At 40.3% G+C, this 19,967-nt stretch overlaps 1 protein-coding gene across 1 annotated transcript in view; it reads left to right on the top strand.

The window, feature by feature from the left end:
- Positions 1–19,967, top strand: part of LOC139944599 (ciliated left-right organizer metallopeptidase-like) — a 45,345-nt gene that overhangs the window by 23,995 nt on the left and 1,383 nt on the right. Inside the window, exons 11-16 of the mRNA XM_071941658.1 lie at positions 778–870; positions 1,189–1,311; positions 2,614–2,749; positions 6,449–6,614; positions 11,409–11,503; positions 17,883–17,985. Coding sequence (XP_071797759.1) covers positions 778–870; positions 1,189–1,311; positions 2,614–2,749; positions 6,449–6,614; positions 11,409–11,503; positions 17,883–17,985 — 716 coding nt within the window. The remainder of the gene's footprint in view (positions 1–777; positions 871–1,188; positions 1,312–2,613; positions 2,750–6,448; positions 6,615–11,408; positions 11,504–17,882; positions 17,986–19,967) is intronic.

Here is a 19,967-nt window from a genome sequence, read left to right as displayed (position 1 = left end):
CTGATTGGTACTTGAGACAAGTACCCCTTTGTTGGAAACAATCATTTGCCAGATGCAGACCCCCTCCTGTCCTGTCAAATCTCTATTCCCTGGAGGAAGAGATACACTTCCTTCTTTCCACTAGTGCTCGTGGCCTCTTGGAACATTGACAAACAATTTAAAACAATGTCATTTAAAAGGGAAGGTACACGTTTGGTAGTTACTCAAAAACAAATACTAACTTGAAAACTGACTTGGTAACGAGCATTGGAGAGCTGTCCATAGTATAAAACATTGTGGGAAACATAGTAACATAGTTTTTGAGAAAGAGGTAATTTCTCACTAAAAAGTCTTTTAGTCCTATCAGAAAGCACACAAATTCGTCGTGTTTTTTCTTGCACCATTTTCTCGCAACTTCAATGACCAATTGAGCCAAAATTTTCACATGCTTGTTATTTTATGCTTATGTTGGGATACACCAAGTGAGAAGACTGGTCTTTGACAATTCTGGAATGCGTACCTTCCCTTCAAGTCATAGAGTTTGTAATTGAAGCCTGTGCCATGTAACTGAGTGGTACCTGTTTTGGGTTTTAATGAGATCCTGAAACCATGTTGGTGTTGTTTACAACTGTTTTTAGCGGTAAACATTTGGGAAAGCTGGGACAACTCTCTCCCAACACTGTGGTGTAACAAGTACCGAAACCAGAATCAAAGCGGATATTGGGTACCCGAACAAAAAATTACCCCAGATTGCACAGCCCTCATCTGATCAAATTTTGTTTGTGTGTAATTTAACAGTGCTCAGTTCCAGGAAATGGGTCTATATCTGTAAATGGTGAAGTATTCCAAGAGAATAGTCGATGTTTTGTCAGCAATTTAGTCATCAAAGAGGTAAATTAAAAATATTTGAACTTTTTCTTTATCAAACTGTTCGAATACAAACGACTGCTGGTGACCACTGTGTTTAACTATTTATGCATGAATCACACAATCTTACACAACAGAAAGCTTTTATTTTTATCAACTTTGTTATCGCCTAGAAGACGATGTTTTACACCAGGAAATGTGTAAACTGTTGAATTCTCTTATAATTCAAATTCTTCTTTCTTAACCCCCAAATTCATTTAAAATTGAACTTGTCAGTTTCGGATGTTGTTTATTGCTTGATATTTAATTGTACATGTAATACTTTGTATTTCTTATATCCAGAGTATCCCATGTGATCTAAGAGGAGCTTGTTATCTTACACGATGTGACAACCAGTCTATATCATATGAGGTTAAAGTAGGTAATGCTGAATGGCAGCCCTGTCCACAGAATACTTCTATAACAGTAAGTTAGTTTTGATACATGTGCCATTGTCAGTGGAATGTTATGCCAAGGTTAAACTGTTGCTCCTTCAACATGTTCAAGGAATTCTTTGCAATTGCTACTTATTTTTTATCTATTCGTTTATTTGTCATGCTTTTTAATTTTTCTATGAAAGCAGAGGCTGCCTGTTGCGATGAGTAAATGAACAAATAAGTTGATATAATTAATGTATCAGGATAAAGAATAAAAATACTGTTTTGTCCATAAATGTTGTCGCAAACACATACTTCATTCTTTTCAAGTCCTGTTGAAATAAAACCACAGGTTACTGGAATGGGATATGAATATTCATACCGAGGTCATGCATGAAAACCCGTGAATATTTTGCAGATAAAAGGAACAGATTTTGTGTATGCTGTGCATGAACTGAAACTATACAAGAATCTGAGATGCTGTTGTCCTGGCAATTTCATGCAGCATCAGCTTAAATCTATATGACACGAGCACTGTTTACGGGCTTAGTATTGAAGCACCTTACATCCAGATTTAAAATATGAACTAACTTTGGTTTGCTAGATGCAGTTGAGTTGACTTGATTGCTTAACACATTGTAAACTTGGCACTTTAACTTGGATAAATTAAGGACTTATCTTTGTTCTCCCATTTTTGTTACGTTTTTTAGAGGAATCCCCTTGGTTTCATTCTTGACTGCCAAGCAAGGACATCCTTACTCTGTTCAAACAACTGGATCTCTTTTGTTCAAATCCTCAGTTTCAATGTGCTCCATACATGTATTACATGCAGCACCTAGCACACTGAGCAACAAGCAGCTCATAGCAAAATTGAAAAAACAAAATTAAAACAACAGATGCTTAGAACTACATGTACGTAGCCCATTGTTTATAACCTTGTGCCAAAACACATGACCCATAACAACATAGAAAAGGGCCCATAGAAAAATTGGATTTTCATTTTTTGTTTTTATTGCTCATATTTTTTCCATATTACCACCTTATCCTGGGTAAATGTACATCATCAGGCCGACTGATGTTCTGGCGGCAAAAGGCTGTTCAATATTATAGTTACCTGGATGACGGAAAATATTCATATACATATCTTTGTCAGTTATTAATGTTTTTCTTGGTCTGTTCAAGGTTCCGGACTATCATCAATGCTTTAAATAACCTTGTGAAAAAAAATGGGAAAGCTTTTATGGATATAACATTGCGTAAATTATATTCTGTTCAGGTTACTAGAAACTAGTAAAGGATGACAGTGGCATATATCAGTTAAGACATAGAAAGTATTTGGTTGTATTTGTAGATTGTTGGTTATCTTGGTTCAGTTCGCTGTCCATCTGCTGAAGTAATCTGTAGACAGGCAACTTCAATTCTTGATCTAGTTGATACTGTCTGCCAGGACTGCTTGATGACAACACATGCAACAACTTCAATAACAGGTACTCACTCCTACATTTTACATTTATAAATACCTTGGCCGAAATGGCATCACGAGGGTTTGTTTGAACAGATGATATAACACCAGTAAAAAGTGTTATAACATGAGTTTCTTCATTCCTATTGGTCGAGGGCATCGGCTGAAACAGTTGTGCAACATCACGCAATACGTGCGACGTGCATAGCATATCCTTATAAGGAGCTGTTTCCCCGAGGGCCTTGCCATTTCATAGCTGGAGGGGTGTTGTGTTGAAAGAAATCATTGAACAATTATCATAATTTACCTCGACTTTGTCTCGTTAAAATTATCAAGAACCAGGCCTCGGCACGGGTTTAAACCACTAGTTGAAAACCTCTTCACCACAAATAAATTGATTCCCTTATTAAATAACACACTCAATATTGATAATGTATAATTTGAAAATGTGAAATTAATTTGTCAATAAGGGAATCAATGTATGGTGAAGAGGTTTTAAACTAGTGGTTTAAAATCGCTGAGGCCTGGTTCTTGATCATTTTACAGATATGAAATCAAGGTAAATTATCAAGAACCAGGCCTCGGCGGGTTTAAACCACTAGTTTAAAACCAATTCAACGCACCATGATTCCCATTGGGATTTATTTTAAACACATATCATGAAGTGGGTTTTCCCGTTATTTTCTCCCGACTCCGATTGAGCCTAAATTTTCACAGGTTTGTTATTTTATATATAAGTTGTGATACACGAAGTGTGGGACTTGGACAACACTGTTTACCGAAAGTGTATAATGGCTTTAACAGCTAATCTCGCGCAATTATTTTAATGTTTTGTTGAAAAACAAGTTTTGTTGAAAAACAATTTTATGTAGCAAGTGTCATGACTGGAATTCAAACCCACACTCTGCTGATCAATACCAGAGATTGAATGGGGTGCTCTTAACCGCTCGGCCATGACACGCCACATGGGAAAGGAGATTAGGCCCCATTCTCACTGGACCCTGCATTGATCTCGCCATTCAAGAAAAAAGGATTCTGCCCCACCGCAAGGGCTTTTGAAGAGAAGTGAGCTTAAAGTGGGAACGTGAGGGCGATCAGGATCTGACTGTTGGGTTTTGATCCTCCTCAGGAGCAGGATTTATGCTGCATCTGATCGCCCTTGTGGATTAATGGGTGTTCATCAGGATCTAGTGGGAACGCAAAGGGTGATCAGAACCTCACAATTTGAGGGAGAACATCGATAGGCCCGAATGGCCCGAAATGGCACAAACAATGTTTTGGTTTGAAAACAAGGATTTGGCGGGTTCCCTCACTAGCAACACAACAGGTGCTATCAATTTCTAAAATTACTAAATCAGTCTTGGCATTACTAGTCTTCTTCACTATTTAAATTGACGATAACAATTAATACAGATTGCTGCATCGTAAATGGTGAATGTACATGTACCTTGGGGAAAATATGGCGCACTGTAATCATGACCCTTGAGCGTCACCCCTCCTCGCCAAGATGTGAGGAGCGGTGACGTCACTGCCAATATACATCTGCTTCAAAAGTGGGATCAAAGCTGGATCAAGTGCTGGTGTAAATGCGACACTGTATCTTGATGCTGGGTCTTGATTCGCCTTTTTGGATCTAGTGTAAACGCGGTGTTTGTAAATCGTTTATGTGACGGCACAGGATTAATTGAAACTATTATACAGAATGTAACAAAAATTAAGCTTTGTCAATACCAATGTTCCTTTAAAGGGAAAAACTGTATTGTATAAATATTTCCAATTAATGTTTTATTTAATTAATTTACAAGAGAGCACACAGGACTTATTGCAAAAGGTGAGTATCAGTGTTCTGTTCAATCCCATTGTTGTTGACATTGAATTGATCACAGTAAATAGAATGAGTTTTTCAGAATTGTTATCATCTTTACATCATATGCTGAAGTACATGTGTGTTTCTGTTAAATTGGAGAGCACATTTTAACATACCAATTAATGAATGTCTGGAACCTGTGCTTAATGTAATGTGAATTAACCTAGGAATGTCCTAAATGCACAAAACATAATTTCTTCATTTTGATAACTTTGAATGTATAGTTCAAGTTGTGTTGTTCTCGTCATTGTGTCTATATGCAAAAAATATTATGTTCACTAAATAGCACTGTCGTTACGCATCAGTTTGAATATGTAAAAACAGACTAAGCCCACACTTGCATTTGGTCAATATGTCAAAGTGTGTGTCTGGCTTAAAAAGTCTGAATGTACACAAAGCAAGTACACACTGAGATACACGTGCATTTTTGTACAAGAGGCGAGGTATTCTGGGCACTGTTTAAAGACAGTGGACACTATTGGTAATTGTCAAAGACCAGTCTTCTCACTTGGTGTATCTCAACATATGCATAAAATAGCAAACCTGTGAAAATTTGAGCTCAATTGGTCGTCGAAGTTGCAAGATAATGGAAGAAAAAACACCCTTGTCACACAAAGTTGTGTGTGTTGAGATGGTTGATTTTGAGACATCAAGTTCTAAACTTGAGGTCTTGAAATCAAATTCGTGGAAAATTACTTCTTTCTCGAAAACTACTTCACTTCAGAGAGAGCCGTTTCTCACAATGTTTTATACTACCAACCTCTCCCATTACTTGTTACCAATTAAGGTTTTATGATGATTAATTATTTTGAGTAATTACCAATAGTGTCCACTGCCTTTAAGGCATTGTTCATGGCACTGCTTACTTCATGTACATGTATATTAAAAAAATACTCAATATTAACTTAGCATTTTTGCATCTATTGAAGGCAAAGTATACCTTTGTATTTTTGAACCATTTGGTTGTTTTAATCCTTTATAAATGTAGATATGCACTGAACAACTACCCTGTAAAAATTTGATTTTAAAAAGTGATACAGTTTTTGGGATATTGCCAACAATCTTGGGTGGTTATTGTCATGTGGGAAGAATAATATGTAATTGAAATGTACAATTGAGAAATGTTTCATGCTGAAAGATTTCTCAGTTTGAAATGATTTTGAATCCCTCTTATAAAGGCAGTGGACACTATTGGTAATTACTCAAAATAATTGTTAGCATAAAACCTTTCTTGGTGACGAGTAATGGGGAGAGTTTGATGGTATGAAACATTGAGAGAAACAGCTCCCTCTGAAGTGCCATAGTTTCCGAGAAAGAAGTAATTTTCCACGAGTTTGATTTCAAGACCTCAAGTGTAGAAATCAACCATCTAAACGCACAGAACTGTGCCAAGGGTGTTTTTTCTTTCATTATTCGTGGAAAATTACTTCGTTCTCGAAAACTGTGGCTTTTCAGAGGGAGCCATTTCTCACAATGTTTTATACCATCAATCTCTCCCCATTACTCGTATCATAGTGTCCACTGCCTCTCAAACCACATTCCTTTGAAGACAACTGTTTCTCAAAATGTTCAGTGGTTGTTGTTCTTCTTACCAAGTAAGTTTTTATGGTCATTACAAAGGTATACCCTCCATTTAAAACAGTTTTCAGGCTACCACTGGTCATAATAGTTTTTCACTTTTACCTTTCTCATTCATGTTACAAGCATTGTTTACTGATATGAACAAGTCACATCAATGAGTTAATAACCTATTTGTTTCCTTAGAATAAAGTCTTTTAAGACTTTAATTAAAGTCCTTTTAATTTTTAATGGTACGTATAAAACTTTGTATCCAATACTGTAAAATATTCCTTGCAGAATCTTTTTCAAGTTGCAACAACTCTACAGCAATAATTGAAGACAATCTTTGTATAAGTTTGGAGTTTGAGGCGGTAGACACTTCCATTTTGGCAGCAGGGAATGAACTGCTAGCATTCAGTCAGGCTTTGATCAGGACAATATGTGACACCACCAGTATACACAAGTAAGTCTTTATTATGGTATTGTACATGTATGTCAATTGTACTTGACACTTTACAACCCAAGTATAAAAGCATATTAATTTATAACAATGGGATAAGACCCCTTTGTTAAATCTACAAAATAGACCTAATCATGACTATTAAGGTCTGATAGGGGTAGTTGTTGAACGTTTACAAAAGAAATCATGAAATATTGAATCTGAGCTACTTCCAGGTGTACATAACGGTTCCTATAAGATATCATGAGCATTTAATGGTTTATCCAAACCATCATCAAATGTCGTATGCTACTGCCCGTGGATGCAACAAGTGGGGTTTCATCAGCACTCTGTTGCTGCAAGACGATGTTATTGTTTTCCACGTTAATGCTTTCCTATCCTGTATCATTTTGAGTTTTTTTTTCCTTTCTTTCCTGTAGGCCTATTATATCCCTGGCCCGTTAATTTGTTTGCCATTCCCCGTCCCCAGTCCCACCTTGAGCCCCTTCCCTCTCCTATTCCATATCTAACCCGAGCCTCTGTATGTGAGCCTTCGTCCCCGCGATCCCGTGCGTTGCCCTAGCCCCCCATTTTCACAATTCATACATGGCTTGTGCGAACGTTGGTATTGTTCTTTGCTTGCCACTTTATGCCCATGTTTTCAATTTCCGCGCGAGTCCCGCAAGTGGTTCTTCCCCAGTCCATTTATACCCCATTGCGGCACCCGCTAGAAATCATTGCGTAGCGGTATATAATGCTGCAAGTAGCGTGGTGAAGGGGGGGGGGGGGTTAAGTGGATCGGGGGCACTCAGAGTCACGATGAACCTTTTAGTGCTTTGTAAAGTTAGAAACCGTACACTCCCTTGCCCGTCTTTTTTCAAGTTTCCCGCGGGTCATGCTAGTGGTTCTTCCTAGTCCAGTTTATACCCTTTTCGTTTATTTTGTTCCCATTCACTTTACTTTTTTCCTGTCCTGTATCGTATCCTGTCCCAGCCCAGTTTTTTCCCCGTCATTTTGCTGTCCCTCCACTCGTTGTCCCACCGCCCCTTCCCTCTCCCCGTCCCTTAATTCCGCGCCTCTTTGCCTCCCGTCATGCTTGTGTGCCCGTAACTAATGTTTTCCAGTTTTGCAGGGGTCCCGCTAGTGGTTCTTTACCAGTCTTGTTTATACCCCGATCTAATGTTTTCCAGTTTAGCGGGGGTCCCGCTACTGGTTCTTTCCCAGTCTTGTTTATACCCCGATCTAATGTTTTCCAGTTTTGCGCGGGTCCCGCTTATAGTGGCTCTATGCCCATTCTTACGGTTTGATTTTCCCCAGTTTCTCTTTTCCAAAATCCAATATCTTCATAGATAGTCTCTTTGAAATTTTTCATTTCCCTACCCTAGCCATGTTCATTTTATCCATCATTTTCGTTTGCCAGTCCCCGGTTCCAAAGATGTTCCACAGTGAGCACCTACCCTCTCCCTGTCCCATGTGCTCTAATAACCCACACCTCCGTTGTGTCTCCGTTGTGATCCCGTAATGATCCCTGTAATGATTCGTGCATTGTTCTTTGCTTCCACTGTGCGCGCGAAGTTACTGGACGCTCGCGCTATGGCTGTGACATCACAAACAACAAAAGCCCCCAAACCCACTGGTACCCCGAAATTGACCCCGGGACGCATCAATTCAGCAGGGTGCGGGCACCACTTGACATGAAAACAATGCCGGCGCCCTGAAAACAATGGCGGCGCTCATGCAATTGAAGGGTCATTTTAGTATAGATGGATCACTGAAATTGGTGGCACTACGGAGAGGTGATCTAATTATTTCTTGAACGTTACTAACTCAACAGCAAAACCAAACAATGGCGGCGCCCTGAAAACAATGGCGGCACCCATGCGATTTAAGGGTCATTAATGGGTGCGTTCGTTTAGCTTCCCTGGGTCACACACCGGAGTCGACCGGGGGAAGCTAATCGAACGCACCCATAGTATAGATGGATCACTGAAATTAGTGGCACTACGGAGAGGTGATCTAATGATTTCTTGACCGTTATTAACTCAACAGCAAAACCAAACAATCGCGGCATCCTGAAAACAATGGCGGCACCCATGCGATTTAAGGGTCATTAATGGGTGCGTTCGTTTAGCTTCCCTGGGTCACACACCGGAGTCGACCGGGGGAAGCTAATCGAACGCACCCATAGTATAGATGGATCACTGAAATTAGTGGCACTACGGAGAGGTGATCTAATGATTTCTTGACCGTTATTAACTCAACAGCAAAACCAAACAATCGCGGCATCCTGAAAACAATGGCGGCGCCCATGCGATTTAAGTGTCATTATAGTATAGTATGTACAAGAAACGGCCATATACTTCAGGGCTTATTTAATAATTGAACGTACATGTATAAGCTTTGATTACCTGCACTCCTCTGTTGTAAGGGGCAATTAAACACCAATGAGCCATGTTCAAGGTCCTCAAAGCCTCATACGATATAAACTAGAAATACTAAGATTTAACAAGTGCTAGATGGTGAAGGAGCGCTCTGTAGACTTTTGTTAGTCTTTATTGATGTGCACCTGATAACATTTTGGGGCCATTGATAAAGGCAGTGGACACTATTGGTAATAAAACCTGACTTGGTAACGTGTAATGGGGAGAGGTTAATAATATAAAACATTGTGAGAAACGGCTCCCTCTGAAGTGACGTGCCAATAACCCATTGCAGTAATCCAGATGAGAAGAAACAAAAGCATAATGCGCTCAGTGGATGTCTTATCTGGTCAGTGAGGGATGCTTTATGCACACCCGACTACATGTATGAACTGCTCATTGTTGGTCTCCGTCCATTTTATTTACCACGAGAACTCAGTCAGAGTTTTGTATTAGTAGCGTACATCCCCCAGAAGTGGATGTTGGAATAGCAAGCGACTTTAGATTATTGATTGCCACCAAAGTTCACAATCTTGAGGCTCTGTCGCCCGACTCTTCAAAAGTCATTCTGGGTGATTTCAACCAATGCAGGCTAGATACATCATTGCCCACCTTATAAACAGTATGTCCAGCAACAAACACAGAATGAATCGACCCTCGACCTCGGTAGAAATCAAAAAGATGCAAGGTGGTCACCAGGGAATGTCATGTCCGGAGCTCTACTGCTACTGAGACATTACAATCATGTTTTGATGACACTGATTGGAATGTGTTCAGAGACTCTGCGGGGTCTTTGGAGATGGTGGATGGAGTATCCGAGTATACATTAATAGTGCTGTAATATCTGAGTATACATTAATAGTGCTGTCAAAATGTTCATTGACTGGTGTGAGTGCCATCATTTAGTGCTTAACGTCAAGGAAACCAAGGAAATGATCTTTGACTTCCGTTGCTTAGCTGCAGTCGTTGAACCCCTGGTCATTCATAATCATCCTATTGAGTAGGTTTCAGAGTACAAGTATTTAGGCACAGCTATTGACAGTGAACTCAATTGGTACACTGATTCACAATTACTTTCTAGTAAAGCTAACCAAAGGTTGCACTTCTTGAGAAAACTAAAACAGTGCCATGTTGACATGATGATTTTAAATCTTTTTTACCAGTCACTGATTCAAAGTATTCTCACTTTTTGTTTGATCTGTAATTTTATTAATCTGTCTAAACAAAATGTTAAGAAACTGGAGAGACCAAGGAAAATCACTCCGCGTTTAATTGGTACTGGTCTGGATTCAATTGGTTCACTGTACAGAAAAAAGACTCATGCTTTAAGTACACAAAATAATGCAAGTTATCTCTCATCCACTTAACAGTTGTTTTACATTCAATAGGTCAGGTATTTGTCTTTCTGTTCCTAGGACTTCACTATGCCACACCAGACGACCATTTGTTCTTAATGTTATTCACATGTTCAACAACAATGCTAGCAGGGTAACTAAGGGTTGTTAGAACTTTTTACCATGGTCTTGTATTTAATGTATTATTTGCACTGTTGGAATGGATTGGTCGGGGCAGCGTTAGCTGGTCACGGGTGGCTACACAGGGGTAGAAATGCTGGGTGTTTTTCCCAGCCTGTTGTTGTCTTGATGTCTTATGTGACCGGATGGCAGTGTTTTGGCTGGTGCATTTTTTTAGTGTGCGGGTCTTTTGTTGCTTTGTATTTTTAACTTATAACAGCAGTGCGCACTATTGGTAATTACTCAAAATAATTATCATCGTAAAACCTTTCTTGATTATGAGTAATGGGGAGAGGTTGATAGTAAAAAACAATGTGAGAAACAGCTCCCTCTGAAGTGACGTAGTTTTTCAAGAAAGAAGTAATTTTCATAAAATTTGATTTCAAGACCTCAAGTATAGAATTTGAGGTCTCCAAATCAAGCATCAGAAAGCACATAACTTGGTGTGACAAGGGTGTTTTTTCTTTCATTAATATCTCGCAACTTTGACGACCGATTGAGCTCAGATTTTCACAGGTTTGTTATTTTATACATATGTTGAGATACACCAACTGTGAAGACTAGTCTTTGACAACTACCAATAGTGTCCACCACTGTCTTTAACTTATTTTGTAATTTATATAGTTTTGATATTAATTGTGTATACTTGTATTTGGCCAGTGGATGTCAAGTTTCTATGCTTTTTTGAATGTGGACAATAAAATCAATCTAATCTAATCTAATCTAATCTAGATACTTTTGAACCTTTCCTTTTTTACATATGCCCAATGAAGCTGAGCAGATATATTGTACATGTATGTGTTGCTTATTTCTGGATAATATAGATGATGTGTGGATACATGTAATACGTAATTCTTGCTGTTTTCCATTTTGTTTACATGTAGAAGTCGTATATGCCAACTTGATGTTACTGAAGGCAGAGATTTCAACACGATTAATGTGACCTTTTACATAACTCAAGAATTTCAAGAGGGCAATGGTAAGCAAGAGATGGATTGGGCATGTGATGTTTACATTTTGTGTGGGTGCATTTAACCTCTATGGATGCGGTTTGAATCCCACCTCAGACCTACATATAGACCGATCCGAAGCGCACCAGGCACACAAGTGTTTAGCACTGCGCGCCATTGCTGGGGTGTACAAAATGTACATGTGCCCAGTTTTGTGCACAAAGACATGAGGAAATCGTGTTCCTTTTTACTCTTTATGGAAATTAAATGCTTTCCTCAACGAATAACACAATTTCCTTTACAGGACATCATGATATACGAATGTAGATCACTGACCACAAATACTTGCACCGAAATATTTGCTGAATCATCTTGAAAGAGGTGCTTGAGTTAAGAGGCGAGTTAAGGGTCAAAGAGGTAGAAACTGCATAAAAGTCGCTAAAATGCATTTCATCGGCAAGGTATTTTGTCAGAATTCCAGTATTTTACTTTCTGCTTAATTTTAAAAACTTATCAAGAATTTAGTACGTTGTTGTATCAACAAGCCATATCAAGGAAGTTTCATAGATTATCAAGGAAGACTTTCAATTCCCATAAAAAGTGAAAAGGAAAACGATTTTCTTGTGTCTTTGTGCACAAAACTAGGCACAAAGACACCCCAGCAGTGGCGCGCAGCGCATGGTGGCGATCAGCACTTGTGCGCCGGGATTGGTCTACATGTATATAAGCCTTGTATGTGTGGATTAAGGTTTTTAAGGCCCTGCCTCATGTGGGTTTCCCTATACATGTACAAGTATGTTGCTGTCCACAGATTACATGGGTTGTTCCAAAAATCCCCTTCATCTGTCCCATAATCGAAGCATGTCCCAATTCCGAATTTATAAAACACCGCTTTACAACGGAGTAAGAATTAATTTATAGCCTGCGTGTTTAAAGAGCAGGGCGGCCATCCAGTACAGTCAGTGGTGTATCAAAATGTCAGAATTTGTTGTTAAAAATTGTGTGCCAGTCTGTGTAGACTTTTTTGTCCATAGGGCCCAAAATAAAAACAATGGAAATAGGTCTGCCTGATCATCATGTGGTGTATTTGACATGGGTTTACAGACAATAAATACACACACTGTGCAAAGGAGCTGCCATTACAGGAAAACTGTTTCATTTACTAAACCTGGGAATGCAGGTCATGACCATTTGTCATTATACAATTATTGCACGCTGTGACGGGGTCCACGGCGTTTTGTACACCCGAGGGGGGAAATGGCACCCGAGGCGTAGACATTGGGGTTGAGGGGGTTTTAGTACAACCCAGGTTACAGTGCTGAGTTGGCATGGGGGTTAATAATAACAAATTCTTATATAGCGCATTTCACAATAAACCGTATCAATGCGCTTTACATTAGTCCCCTGGTCATTGGGCCAATAAACATCCCTTTAATCTTTCTCAGCTCCCATTTAGGGAGTATACAGCCCCGAGCTGCCGTGGCGCTCCGAAAGCTTTTCATTCACAATATCAACCTCTACCCACGCAGGTACCCATTTATACCCCTGGGTGAAGAGAAGCAATTATAGTAAAGTATCTTGCTCAAGGACACAAGTGTCACGACCGGGATTCGAACCCACACTTGGGTGAATTAGCACCAGAACTTGAATTCGATGCTCTTAACCACTCGGCCGCGACACTCTAGAGGGGGGTTTTAGTACATCCCAGGTTACAGTGTAGTTTATGAAATCTCTGTCCTTCCTCTAAAATGAAAATATGCCCAGCACCTAAGAATTCTTACCAAGTAGCCATCTTGCCAGAAACCCATGACACCTGGATACCTTTTTAACCTTTCTCAAACACATTTCACATGGTCTAATTTTGTTCCTTCTTTTTCTCAACCCATGATTGATGCATTAACCGCGGTTGTTATATTTTGTTGAAGGTTTCTTTAGTTGTGTTGCAAATTTTACACCACTGATTTCCACTGACTCCAGTTTTGCTTTACTAGTAGGGATTTCTCCCTCGCCCGCCGCCATTGCAACTGCAGCCTCGAGCACATGTGTGCGAGTGCTTGCAGAACGTTGCGATTGACATCACAGCGAGAGTTTATAGGTCAACTAACAACCAATGAGAACGGGTTGTTAGTATACATTAGCATAATGAGCTCCGCCCTAAATTTGGGCAGTTACAAAACCATCAAGGCGCTACTTAGGAAGTACCCATGTACCGTAAGTGTACCGTACACAGATGGTACATGTACATGTACAGTACGTATGTGTGTACATACGCTGTACATGTATTATATGCACTGTGTTATGTATGGGGGTGCGCTGGCGGAATTCAGTAGTGATGGTGACTGGGATTTTGCAGATCGTGACTGGCTGTAGCGCCTTGATCAAGGCTACCCAGGTTAAAGTGCCGAGTAGACATGGGGGTCGAGGGGTTTTTAGTACAACCCAGGTTACAGTGCTAAGTAGGCATGGGGGTTGAGGGGGTTTTAAACCCAGGTTACAGTGCTGATTGGACATGGGGGTTGAGGGGGTTTTAAGTACAACCCAGGTTACAGTGCTGAGTAGACATGGGGGTTGAGGGGGTTTTAGTACAACCCAGGTTACAGTGCTGAGTGGACATGGGGGTTGAGGGGGTTTTAAGACAGCCCAGGTTACAGTGCTGAGTAGGCATGGGGGTTGAGGGGGTTTTAGTACAACCCAGGTTAAAGTGCTGAGTAGACATGGGGGTCGAGGGGTTTTTAGTACAACCAAGGTTACAGTGCTAAGTAGGCATGGGGGTTGAGGTTTTTTTTGTACAAACCAGGTTACAGTGCTGAGTAGACATGGGGGTTGAGGGGGTTTTAGTACAACCCAGGTTACAGTGCTGAGTAGGCATGGGGGTTGAGGGGGGTTTTAATACAACCCAGGTTACAGTGCTGAGTAGACATGGGGGTTGAGGGGGTTTTAAGTACAACCCAGGTTACAGTGCTGAGTAGACATTGGGGTTAAGGGGGTTTTAGTACAACCCAGAATACAGTGCTGAGTAGACATGGGGGTTGAGGGGGTTTTAGGACAACCCAGGTTACAGTGCTGACTAGACATGGGGGTTGAGGGGGTTTTAGGACAACCCAGGTTACAGTGCTGACTAGACATGGGGGTTGAGGGGGTTTTAGGACAACCCAGGTTACAGTGCTGAGAAGACATGGGGGTTGAGGGGGTTTTAGGACAACCCAGGTTACAGTGCTGACTAGACATGGGGGTTGAGGGGGTTTTAGGACAACCCAGGTTACAGTGCTGACTAGACATGGGGGTTGAGGGGGTTTTAAGACAACCCAGGTTACAGTGCTGAGAAGGCATGGGGGTTGAGGGGGTTTTAAGTACAACCCAGGTTACAGTGCTGAGTAGACATGGGGGTCAAGGGTTTTTTAGTACAACCCAGATTACAGTGCTGAGTAGGAACGGGGGTTGAGGGGGTTTTAGTACAACCCAGGTTACAGTGCTGAGTAGACATGGGGGTTGAGGGGGTTTTAGTACAACCCAGGTTACAGTGCCGAGTAGACATGGGGGTTGAGGGGGTTTTAGTACAACCCAGGTTACAGTGCTGAGTAGGAACGGGGGTTGAGGGGGTTTTAGTACAACCCAGATTACAGTGCTGAGTAGGAACGGGGGTTGAGGGGGTTTTAGTACAACCCAGGTTACAGTGCTGAGTAGATATGGCGGTTGAGGGGGTTTTAGTACAACCCAGGTTACAGTGCTGAGTAGACATGGCGGTTGAGGGGGTTTTAGTACAACCCAGGTTACAGTGCTGAGTAGACATGGCGGTTGAGGGGGTTTTAGTACAACCCAGGTTACAGTGCTGAGTAGATATGGCGGTTGAGGGGGTTTTAGTACAACCCAGGTTACAGTGCTGAGTAGACATGGCGGTTGAGGGGGTTTTAGTACAACCCAGGTTACAGTGCTGAGTAGGAACGGGGTTGAGGGGGTTTTAGTACAACCCAGATTACAGTGCTGAGTAGGAACGGGGGTTGAGGGGGTTTTAGTACAACCCAGGTTACAGTGCTGAGTAGATATGGCGGTTGAGGGGGTTTTAGTACAACCCAGGTTACAGTGCTGAGTAGACATGGCGGTTGAGGGGGTTTTAGTACAACCCAGGTTACAGTGCTGAGTAGACATGGCAGTTGAGGGGGTTTTAGTACATGTACAACATAAGCCCTTTTCACACTACAGGTATTTCCCGGGAAATTCCCGGGAAATGTTAGTCGATCTGTTCACACTACAAAAAAATTCCCGGGAAATAACATTTTCCCGGGAAATAATTTGCCCAGTTAAGGGGTAGGGTTAAAGGAGTTAACCCCGGGGAAAAACGTTTTTTTCCCGGGAAAAGCAGCTAGTGAGAACGAAAGCGGGTCTAACTTACCCCACCTTTTGCTTCCACTGTGTTGAGACGTCATTAATCTCGAAAGGTCACAGACGTCAAAAATAATTCGCGTGGTAACAATAGCCCTTTTTTGTTTTCTCCTTCTGAAAGTGTTTACGTTTAGGTACGAAAATAAAAGTGAATAACATCTGTAATTTACAAATAAATATATGAATTAAAAAAATTGACCACGTGAATGGAATAGGAATAGAATAAATAGTTGGCGTGAACAAGCTTCCTTTTCGTACACACGCCATGTGTGTATGGTGTTTCGTATTTTTACATGTACTTGGCCGTTGGTGGACTTGTGTTGTCCAGAGTCAGATTTGAGTTCATCGATCGACATTGCTGTCTACAACCTGACAGTAAATATTTTAGCTCAATTTGTTGCTCAATTTCTTACGATGGGTAGAAGTGACCGATGGAGTGATGATGACATTTTGAAACTAGTTGCATTTTGGGCCGACGATGCAGTCCAAAAACAGCTAGATGGGCATAGGCCTACAAGACACGGGAAAGTTTTCTCAAAATTGGCTGACTGCCTGCGTGGTGCTGGGTATGAACGGACCCCTGCCCATTGCAAAAAAACTGAAAACCTTGGGTAAAAAAGACTTTAGGTCTGTAGGATACTAGTTTTGTTTTTCAAGGCCTAAATATTTTCTATTGCATAAGTGTTCTCTTGCAAACATTTCTTTTTAGAAGAAACATACATTTAAAAGTCGTTATGAAGCCATGAACAAAATGCTGGCCAATATAGGGTTAAAGCCTATTCAGTGTTCTTTCTTTGCACGATGGGAAAACAGCACTGTTGATGTTGGAAGGGAAGAATGCTTCTTTTGCCTTCTACTTCTATTGTCAGATTGTGCAAAATCGACCATGCGGTATATTTTTCTATAAAAACCTTTAATTACCTTGGCCCTAACATCATGGACATTAGTATGCAATCCTTCGAAAATGCCATTCAGAAAATTTCTAGGCCTTACCCCAGGGTTGATTCCCTTAACCCTGCCCCTGAGCAGGGTGAATTATTTCCTGGGAAAACATCATTTCCCGGGAAATTCCCGGGAGTATTTTTGTAGTGTGAACAGATCAACCAAAAGTTCCCGGGAATTTCCCGGGAAATAACTATAGTGTGAACAGGCAAAAATTGAGATGAACGCCAACACAAAACCTCTGGGTAAAACACGGACACAAAAGTCCATTCAATTACAGTTCTCAAAAGAAAAAAAAGCTGTCGCAGATGGAAAGCTCCCTTTCGCTTTTTCTAATAGCAACTTGCTCCCACCAGTGGCCGCTCTTCATGGTAGACCAGATTGACCTTTGACCAATACTTCAGCAAGTGCCATGAAACCCGTCAATCGCACGACCATCCGATTGTTATACCGCATGTCTTTAAAACACTGTCACAGCAATCGTCTTCTCCTGACAAACGTCAGCGACGTCTTCCCCGAACTGCAAGACTTCTTCTCCGCCGTAATCACACAATATATTGGTATAACAACACGCAAATACACAATTTATGTGCAGCCATTTTGGGTCGCATGTGGCAAGGATTTTGCAGCCGGCTGCGTGGCATTATGGGAACGGACTTCCGTCCACAAACATTGTAACTTCCGCATGGGCTGACCTGTTTACCACAATTCCTGGGGTTTGATCGTAAGTGTGAAACGACCGTGCATATTCCTGGGAAATAGTACTCCCGGGAGTTACGAAATTGGGATAGTGAGAACGGTTGCTGGGGTGGCGGTGGGGTTAAAAACTCCCGGGATTTTCCCGGGAGTTAATTTCCCGGGAAATGGCTCTGTAGTGTGAAAAGGGCTCAAGATTACAGTGCCGAGTACTCTAAGTATCTATTAGTTTCAATATCAAAAAGATGGAAATAAATCAGTTCATAAACAGATGGACATGGGTACAGGTGATACACAAAAAGGCAACTTCCTACTTGAAAAAAGAAATGCCTCTTAGCGTAAATTTGATTGGGTTAATTTAATTGGATTGTTATGTGTACATTCCTTTAGATATTCCTGCACATGTCGCCTACTTTGATCTTCAAGAAGCCATCAATTCTAATAGATTACAAGTGGAGTATTCAAACATTAAGTACACTGCCATTACTATCAGGTAATTACATGTAACTTCCGTTTACTGTTATACACATTCATAAATACCTTGAAAGCTTTACAGACTCTGGTTGGTCAAAACTCAATCACGTGGAGTTGATATAAAGACTGGCTCTTGAAACTAGCAAATAAATGGAACTTTTGGGTGTATCAATAGACCCCTTGCATAACGCGACATGCTACAGGGACCTGAGCTCATGCGCATGTTTTTATGCTTAAAGAACAAAGAACTTATGCTGCTATCGTCCAATCATTTGAGCCCAGTCAGGCCGCTTTTTGAGAGAGTGACGTCACATGCAAGATGTCTATTTTTATGTAACTAATGCATGTGTATAAACCCATATGAACATATTTGGTCTTGTTTTTACATTCAGCAGAGCTCATAGTTGACAAAATGAGGCCCTTGGAACACGAGTACAACAGAAACACAAAGCAAAAATTTCATATTTTGACCAATTGTATTTATAGGTTTTCTCGGTCACTTTCGGAAAATTAGCAGCCAATTTAATTTTCATGCGTTCGAATTAAAGCTATTTGCTTCTCCGGTTTTTACTGCCTTTCAAATTCGGCCATTCAATTTCATTTTGAGGCTTTCAAGTTCCAAGTGCACTCATTTTTTTGGACACACAATCATCATTCAATTTAGCAAAGCTGGTTTGACTAGAGATTTAATCATTTTCAATACCGTAAAGAGGCAATCAATTTCGCTCAACAAGGATTAAAATAAGTAACCTATACATGTACGACTAAAGATACATGAATAAACAGATAAACTGTAAAAAGGTAACTGTTTCGGACCTTCCCTTTTAAATCAAGCGAATTCCTTATTTTCTTTATTTTACATGTATGTTTCCAGTAGACTTTACTTGGGCCATATAAGGTTTTTTTTCTTCTTTATTTTTCCGGAGACCTTTAATGGCCAAGACCTGATATTTGAATGTGTTTGTTAGTTTTTAAATGTTTTTCCTGGTTTTTGGGGTGGTTTCTTAATGTAAATTTGTGGCAACCATCAATCTGTTGGCATGCCAGACATCTTGGCATATTATGTTCAAGAGTGCCAAAATATGAACCGTATGGCTTTAACATTCGTTAAGAAACAACAAGTTACATACGTTTTTAAAATTGCACAAATTCCAGAATTGACTGCCCCAAAATGAAATTACTTCGAATTTGAATGCAGCTTCCATGAATTGTTTAATTGAATGATTTTTTTGTTAAATTGAATGACGTAAAAGTACATTTGACTAGTCTTAAAAAGAAACCGCATGACCCTTTTCAGTAGAATTTGATTTCATGCGAAATAGAATAGGTTGTCATTTTCCCAAATTGACCAAGAAAATCTATATTACAAGAATTGTTTTGGTCCGTTATTCATCAGCCAGCCACCAACCCTGTCATTACCACATAGTGAAGACCGGGTTCTCGCACTGTTATTGACTATGCGCTCATTGTCATAGAGTCACCTGGATAAGTAGCTCTTTTTTTTTGAAAATGTTACCTGGTTTTGACCACATTTTGACCTGGTTCAAACATGAAGCTCTGGAAAAAAATAAATCATTATCTTTGGGCCTTATGTATGACAAACACATTTTTTCCATTTTTGACCTTTACTTCTAGTTCTAACAGGAAGTTCAAGTTAACAAATAAGATGTAAGAAAGTCATAACCTTTGTGTCATCTTGGAACATTTTACTTTTACCTTTCCTTCTGGTCCAAACAGGAAGTTCAAATAAATCTCATTTCCTAAACCACATGTCATGAAGACATGTTTGTGCCATCTTAAAGTTTTCAACACATTTCACATTTTATAAAAAAACATGGCCCCAATTTCACCCTTTTCCCTGTCAAAATATTTTCAAACATCACAAAGTCCTGAACAATATGGCTCGAGGGGTACAAAATGGGGTCACACAGCGGTACCTGCTGCTAAAATAAATTATTCGAACTTCCTCTAGCTACCCAGCAATCTCGGTGGTCTAGTTGG

Source organism: Asterias amurensis, chromosome 1, assembly GCF_032118995.1.
Source record: "Asterias amurensis chromosome 1, ASM3211899v1".
Classification (NCBI taxonomy): domain Eukaryota; kingdom Metazoa; phylum Echinodermata; class Asteroidea; order Forcipulatida; family Asteriidae; genus Asterias; species Asterias amurensis.
Note: the sequence above shows the minus strand (reverse complement) of the source record. Positions and strands in the feature narration are given on the sequence as shown.